Source organism: Gracilinanus agilis, chromosome 6 (assembly GCF_016433145.1).
Source record: "Gracilinanus agilis isolate LMUSP501 chromosome 6, AgileGrace, whole genome shotgun sequence".
Lineage (NCBI taxonomy): Eukaryota > Metazoa > Chordata > Mammalia > Didelphimorphia > Didelphidae > Gracilinanus > Gracilinanus agilis.
In genome coordinates, this window is record NC_058135.1 from 280757478 (window position 1) to 280766041 (window position 8564).

An 8564-nucleotide genomic window follows, 5' to 3' on the forward strand; every position below is an offset into this window, starting at 1 on the left:
TTAAAAAGTTTGCCCATCACTGGTCTTGGCTATTTCTCAGTCTTCTCAATGCCCCCAATCCTATTCTGTGTTAATCATACTTTCTTATTTATCAAGGATATTTAAATATCCTGCAACACTGATCTCATTAAGTGCTTTCTAGTTCATTGTTTTGGAAGGCAAAGAACAAAATTGACTAACAGAGTGAGGAGTACTCTGTGTTTCCATTAATTCAAATAAATGCAATTCTGATTTCACAGTCATCTTCAATACCAATGAGACAAGTGGGATGGAGATATTAGTGGAGAAAACAGTCTTATTAATATCATCTGTGGGTTCCATGAGGACAAACACTGTCCTAAATTTTGTACCTCCTTCGGTGTTAGTAGAGTGCTCTGGGCAACAGGCATTTACTAATTATTTCTTAAACCGAAAGATTTGTGGATGGTGGTTACCCTTACTACTCACCTCCTGCCTGGCTTTTTGAGTTCACAGCTTAAATGCTTGCCCCAACTCTGGTTCAAAAGTAAGTGAGGTGGTGAGAAATTACACATTCCCTCTCCATCACTTTCTTCATGGCATTTTTAATCTCCTTGTTTCTGAGGCTATAGATCATGGGATTCGCCATAGGGATCACCACTGCATAGAACACTGACACCATCTTGTCCCTACTCAGGGCATAGCTGGATTGAGGACGCATGTACATGAAGAGGCCAGAACCATAGAAGAGGGTCACAGCTGTCAGGTGAGATGCACAAGTGCTGAAGGCCTTAGACCTGCCCTTGGTGGAGCTGATCTTCAGGACAGCAGCAACAATATAGCCATAAGAGACGAGGACCACGAGGACGGACATTATGCCCACGATGACCCCCACAAGAAAGTTCACTATCTGACTAAGAAAGGTGTCAGAACAGGATAAGGCCAGGACAGGAGGGAGATCACAGAAGAAATGATCGATAATGTTAGGCCCACAGAACTGATGACTGTAGACAGAGTAAGTTTCGATCAGAGAGCTAAAGAACCCACCTAGAAATGCTCCTCCCACCATCTTGACACAGAGTGTGTGAGACACGATGGCCGTGTAGAGGAGTGGGTTGCACACAGCAGCATAGCGGTCATATGCCATAGCAGCCAAGAGGAAGCATTCAGTCAGCCCCATGCCACAAAAAACAAAATATTGAACAGCACAACCCAGGAAAGAAATGGTTTTCTTATCTGCGATGGTGTCTGCCAGCATCTTGGGAGTGGTAGAAGAACTGTAACAGATGTCTACGAAGGATAAGTTGCTGAGGAAAAAATACATCGGTGTATGGAGGTGGGAATCCATTCGGATCAGTGCGATGAGGCCCAGATTCCAGACCAGGGTCGTGAGGTAGATCCCCAGGAATACCACAAAGAGAGCAATTTGTATTTTGGGATGATCTGAAAAGCCCAGCAAGATGAATACAGTCACAGTTGTGGTGTTTCTACTCCCAGCCATTGACCTGATCTCTGAAATTATACAGAAAAAAGAACTATTTCTGAGAAATGATTTTTAATACCGTTTCATTAGTCATTTCATGAGAGGGCACATATAAATCTGCTAAGGGCCAGTTCTACTCCCTCTGCCTCTGTGTCAATCAATGAAAAACATTTATTAAGCACTTAAGATCAAATAAATATTTACTAAACACCTATAATTTGCCAGGAACTTAAGTTTTGACCTGTCTTTTGTTTATGATTCCTGGGAAGTGGGGGGAGCAAATTTTATTGTTCTCGATTTGCAGATAAGTAAACTGAGGCTCTAAGATGAGATTTAGTGGGATACAAAGTAGAAAAATAGACCATTTATGCCCTCGGGGAGCTTACAATCTAATCAAGGAAGACAATACAAAAAAAAAGACGCTGAAAAAGGAGGATAGGTACCAGAGGGTATGATGAGGATGGTAGAACAAAACCAAGCAGGGCAGCTGTTGACAAAAGAAGCCCTCTAAAAAAGGAGGTCATGGGAGACATTTTTGTGCCACCCTCCAGTTCTCTATTCAGAGAGGTAGAAGCAACTGAGTATTTCATGTGCTAAGCTTAAGTATTTCCATGTGCTAAGCACCATGCTAAGTGCTAGAGATACATAAACCATGCCAAAACAGCACCTTGCCTCAAGGAACTTATATTCTAATAGATTTGAGATTTGAATCCTGGTCTTCTAGCTTTGAAGTCATCATTTTCTCACAGGGGAGCCATAATAAGTAGGATAGGGCCCAGGAGCTTTGCTCCCATCTGGCATCACACAGGAGGACCCATATTTTTAGGAGAGAGGTGCTTTACTTTCTGATAGCTGTCCAGATATCTTCATCCTTATGCCTCTAGGAGACCTTCATGATGGTACTTTGAAGTTCTTTGCTAGGCCAAGTCCATCAGAGGAAACCAGTACATTACTGAGCTTTACCCTTGGCATCTCACTTCTGTGAATCCCCTCTAGCATATGAAGAACTTCCTCACACTGTACCTTGATGCAGGCATTGTTTTTATTGAATTTCACAACAGCCCTATGAGGTAGATACTCAAAGATATTATTCCTACTCGGAGTTGTGGAACCTGAGACCCAGAATGCTACTTCAACATTGTCCAGGGCCTCACAAGCAGTAAATTGATGGTGGAATTGAGACTCCAACACTGAGATTTTGACTTAAGCCTGGATCATTTTCTATATTACCAGCCTGCCCATCTCTATTTTGTTTGTTTTCTTTCCTCAAAAGTGAAAACTGAGACTTCTACTTTTAGGCATTCTAATGGCATAGGAGAAAAAGTGCTAGGTAGAGGGGATGTCAAGAGGCCCAGCTTCCCATGCCTCAGATACAAACTAGTTATGTGACTGTGACTAAGTTATTTCATGTCTTAGAGCCTTGGTTTACTTCTCTGCAAATTGAGAACAATAAAATTTGCTCTACCCACTCTCCAGGAGTCATAAACAAAGGATAGATCAAAACTCAAGTGACTATAGAAATGGGAGTTCTACCAACATAGAAATGTTTCCAATATGGGCCCACTAGCAGACTCTGAAGACCAGAATGGCTATGCTAAGAGACTAACCAGCTAGAACAGTGGTTCCCAAACTTTTTTGGCCTACCACTCCCTTTACAGAAAAAAATATTACTTAGCCCCCTGGAAATTAATTTTTTAAATTTTAATAGCAATTAATAGGAAAGATAAATGCACCTGTGGCCATCACCACCCCACCCTGGATCACTGCAGCACCCACCAGGGGGCAGTGGCACCCACTTTGGGAATCACTGAGCTACAGCATCTAGTGTAGTCACAGAGAAAATCACTAAACTCCTACTTAAGACTCCAAAGCCTACTCAAGCCCCACCAAAATGCTGCAAAAAAGCAAATCTTGGCTCAACCTAAGGAAAGATTGTCTGTAAAAGAGCCTTCCCAAAGTTTCAATGCAAATTTTTGAGAGAAAGAACTATCTCTTGCCTCTTTCTGTATCTCCAGGGCTTAGCACAGTACCTGGCACATAGTAGGAGGTTAATAAACATTTGATGAATTGAATTTATGTGGGACAGGCTGTCTTGGGAGGCAAATATTGAGAGAGGCAGCACAGTAAAGTGAGGAGAGCTCTGGATTTGGAATCAGATGACTTGATTTTGAATCTTGGCTCTTCCATTTACTATCTATGTGACCTGAAGCAAGTCACTTAACCTATCTGACCTCTGTTTCCTGGCCTATAAATTGAACTAGATGACTTCTGAGGTCCCTTTCAGTTCTATGATGTCAAGGTTTCTCTAAATGGAGAAAAAGGCTAGAGAACCACTAGTCTAATGACGTATACTGTTAAGTGAAATCTATGAGGCTGTGTGGTGCAGTCAGCCAAATATTGGATATGGAGGCAGAGAACATTGGATCTTAACTCTCCCATTCACTCTCTGTATGACTTTGTCACTTAAATCCTAAGCCCAGTTTCCTGATCTGCGAAATGAAGGGATTGGATAAGATAACCTTTGAGAGCTCTTCCACCTTTAAAATTTATAATACTATAGACCTTTGTTGGGGTAGCAGTTGGACTAGTTGGACTCTAAGGACACTTCTAGCCTGACCTGAGATTCAGTGAAACTGTAGATCTGCAGACTTACTCAGGAGATCTCATTTGACAAATCCTAAGGGGAACCACAACAAAATTAATCTCTCTCAAAATGTCTTGATTGCCTGAAATCCGTTGGTTATGATGGCATCTATCGATGTCTCATAAATGATCATGGTCTTAGACAAGGTCCAGCTCTCCTTTTCATTTCTACTTTCTAGCCACCAGCCCCTGAGGCTACCCTCTCTATCCCTAGTGCATTACTTCTCACCTTGATCCCACAAGACCATCTATTCTATTTTCCAACAGCCTTAAAGAACAGCTTCTCCATCTACTTTGCTATAATCTTCCTCCCTGTCACTTCTGCCCTAGAGCTCAGACAGGAGAATGTTCCTTATCTTCCATTGCTTCACAGTTATTAAGCACCAAAGCTAGATTTCAATTTTGATTTTGCTGGTTCCAAGTCCAGTGTCCTTACTATTACACTAAATGTTCAGTTCTTGAATTTAAAACATAGTTTTAATGGCCTCTCTTCAGAGAGCAGAAGAAGCACTAAGAATAGAGAGTTTGAGGGAATAGAGATTAAATCATAAAAATATAATTTTATGGAATCATAGATTTAGAGTTAGAAGGGATCTTAGTTCAAATTCTTATTTTACAGATAAGGAAACTGAGGCCCCAAAAGTTTAAGTGACTTTCTCATGAATGTATAGGGAGTGAGTAGGGAAGTCTTGATTCAAATTCATCACTCTTTCCATTACATTGGGGGCATGGGGCTTGCTTGGACACATTGATAAGAGTTTTGTCTCATTGAGCTCTGTCTCAATAAGCCAGATCTCATTAGGGTTTTTCAAAAAAAGGAATATTTATTTAGCAATAATATTTGGTTTGATTATTGTAGTATCTAGGGCTGGCGCATTTCTCAATATGGTTATCACCACCACTAAGGAGACAAATTCTGAGCCAGAAAAAAATATGAACAACTTTCAAGATATTTTACTTCCTCTATGATCTTAAGCAAATCACTTTACTTCCCGGTTCCTCAGTCTCCTCGCCTGGAAAATGGAGGGATTGGACTAGATGACTTCTGAAATACTTTCAAACATTCTGTATCTTCATGATTTATGTAAATGTATGTAAAGGACGCCTATGTAAGGTGCCCTTATTTAGAAGATGGGAAATTCGCCACAAAATCACCATTCTGTTGGCAAAGATGCTAGTGATGGATTTTTTGAGATAACAAAAATTCGCATTGATGTGATACTGTAAGGCATGCAAAATATTTTCCTTATATCATAGCACATGCAATGAGTTAGGCAACCAATCCCAGCATTGTCTCTATATCATGGCTAAGGATGCAGAAACATAATAGAGTGGACAGAGATTGACTTGGAAGTCAAAAAGACAATGATCCAAGTTTGAGGCAAGAGACCACCTGAAATCTCCTGCTTCCAAGATCAGCAATCATATATTTTACTGTGTCACCCTGCCTTCTTTGAGATCCCTACTGTGCATTCCTGGCCTTTCAGATTTTTCTTCTAATTCCTCCAGTCACAGAATTGTGGCTCGGTTGAACTCCTATTACCATGGAAACATCCAGGGAGGATTTTAGGAGTTCCCCATGCCACCCACTTTCATATGAGGTGTGAGACGTTCTTTGTGATCTCTGGGGCTGCTGAATTAACTAATTAAGTTTGCTTGCAAGAATGGAGAGGAAGGAATCTCCAAGCTCTCTTTGATGAACTATTGCATTCCTACTACCAGGCTCTCTTGAATTAACTCTTTTTGATGAGAGGACAAACAAGATGCCTTAGAAATGGCATGCCCTCAGTTTACATTTCATACACATTAATCCAATAGCAACATATCAAGTAAAGTCAGTGGCTTCAACTTCTCCCTTTACCCTCTAACCTCCTCAATAGGTCTGGATAAAGTAAAGTAAATTAAAAAGTCTGGATAAAGTAAAATGCAGGAAAATGGTTCTACCAATGTTAAAGAGCAAGAGATAGGTTAGGGGTGAAAAGATCACTGGATTGGGAGAAAGATCTGAGTTCTGATCTGTGCTCTGGTAGTCCATTTCTAGTCATTTCCCTTGTGTAGGCCTCAGTTTCTTCATTTATAAAATGAGAGGATTACATCCCTTATTTTCAATCCTTTGCAATGAATTTTAAGAAGGATGTTGATAAGCTAGAGAACATCTATCATAAGAGGATTGACTTCTAGGTGGCACAATGCATAGAGTACTGGGCTTAGAGGGGTGAAGATTTAAGTTCAAATTTGGCTTCAGATGCATACTTGCTATATGACCCTGGGTAAGTCACAACCTCTACTTGCTTTAGTTTTCTCATTTATAAAAAGGGGATAATAATAGTACCTGGGCCATCTAGGTGACTCAGTGGATAGAGTACTAGGCCTGGAATCAGAAAAACTCACCTTCCTGAATTCAAATCCAGCTTTAGACATTTCCTAGGTGCATGACCTCGGACAAGTAACTTAATCCTATTTGCCTCAATTTCCTCATTTTTAAAATGATTTAGAAAAGGAAATGGCAAAACCATTCTAATACCTGTGCTAAGAAAACCTTAAATGGGGTCACAAAGAGTCAGAAACAACTGAACAACAATAACAGCACCTACCTTTTGAGGATATTATGAAGATCGAATGAGATCATTTTTGAAAAGTGTTTTGTAAACCTTAATGCATTGTATGAATGGAAAATATAGCTACTGTTATGGAAAATATAGGACTGAGTGGATGAAGGGGTGATCTTTAAGCATTTAAAAAGCTGTGATGTGAAACAGACTTCATTTGGCCTCAAAGCAGAGCCAGAATTAATGGGGTCAAGTTGAATTGACTAAAATTTAGACTTGCTTTCAAGCGAAGCTTGCCAACAATTAGAAATATCCAAAAATGGACTGTACCTCCTCCACAAATATCTGATATATTTTCCCTCCTTGCATGAATTTAAGCAGAGGTCAATATATGTTTGGTTCATTGTGGAACTCTTTTTCAGGTCTGGCTTGAGCTGGATGGCCACTGAGGTCCCTTTTAACTTGAAAGAAAGCAGTAAGTTTTATAGAAAAAATATGTTATAGACAGTTTCACAGATAGACACATCATTTAAAATATAGAGAACTTTGTGAAATATATGAAACTATTACATCATGCCCCAATCTATTAGTGTCAAAAGATATGAACAGACAGTTTTTGAATGAAGAAATCAAAGTGATGTATAACAATATGAAAAAAATGCTCAGTCATTATTGATTTGAGAAATGTGAATCAAAACAACTCTTGAGATGTTATCTCACACACATCAGATTAAGTAAAATGAAAAAAGAGGAAAATGACAAGTGTTGGAAGGAACATGGGAAAATGGGGACCCGGATCCACTGTTGGTGGAACTGTGAACTGATCCAGCTATTTCAGAGAGCAATCTGGAATTATGCTCAGAGAGTTTTAGAATTGTGTATGTTTCCTGACCCAGCAATACCACTTCTAGGTTTATTTCCTAAGGTGATCAGGGAAAAAGGGAAAAAAACCATATTTTCTAAATTATTTATAGCAGCTCTCTTTGTGATGGCAAAGAATTGGAAATTAAAGGGAGGTCCATCAATTGGGGAATGGCTAAACGAGCTATAGCATATGATTGTGATAAAAGACAACTGTATCACATACAATGATGAGAAGATAAATTTTGGGGGAAAAAAGTAAAGGCTGAAATGAAATTATAGAGAGTGAAAAGAGCAGAGTGAGGAGACTATTATATACAGCAACAGAAACACTGTTTGAAGAATGACTTTTGTTTGTCCTCCTCCAGAGAAACAAGTGATAAATAGAAATTAGTAAACATGATGCCTTTTTCTATTGGATGAAGGGGTGGGAATGAGGGTGTTAACTGAGTATTTTAATGTAACAAATACACAAATAAATTAAAATTAAATAAAAAGAGAACCTTATGACTGTATGACTATCAGAGACTATCCCCAAGACCTTTTCTGGTTACAACAGTCTATGTTCTAAGCACCACACCCTCAAGTCTGATATTTTGTCTTCTGTATTAAGGTCTTTTCCAGAACTCCATTCCAGAGTATTTCTTAGAGCTCCTCTCTGCTTTAATTTTTAGAACTCAAGGATTGGATTTATATTTTATTTTTCTTAAACTATAGTTTATTGGATTTGACCCCCTGCCAAGAGAAGATGGAAGAAAGTAAGAAGAGAAGATTGTGGTAGCTCAATGGCTCAGTGGACAGAAAGCCAGACCAGGATATGGGAGGTCCTGTGTTCAAATCTGGTCTTATATATTTCGTAGCTGTGTGACTCTGGGCAAGTCCCTCTACCCCAATTGCCTAGCCTTTATTGCTCTTTTGCCTGGGAACCAATACTTAGTATTGATTCTAAATACAGAAAGTAAGTTTTTTTTAAGTAAGAAGGAGGAAAAAAAAGGCAGAAGGGAAGAAGTTAGGAGGAGGAAGTAAATAAGGGAGAGAAAACAGTAGCAGAGAAGCAAAGAAAAATCAGA

General features: G+C 39.4%; 1 protein-coding gene across 1 annotated transcript; it reads right to left on the reverse strand.

Annotated features, from left to right (window-relative positions):
- Positions 1–499: 499 nt before the first annotated feature.
- Positions 500–1459, reverse strand: LOC123252002 (olfactory receptor 5A2-like). Its single transcript, XM_044681342.1, has one exon. The coding sequence runs from the start codon at positions 1457–1459 to the stop codon at positions 500–502; it is 960 nt and encodes a 319-aa protein (XP_044537277.1).
- Positions 1460–8564: the final 7105 nt, after the last annotated feature.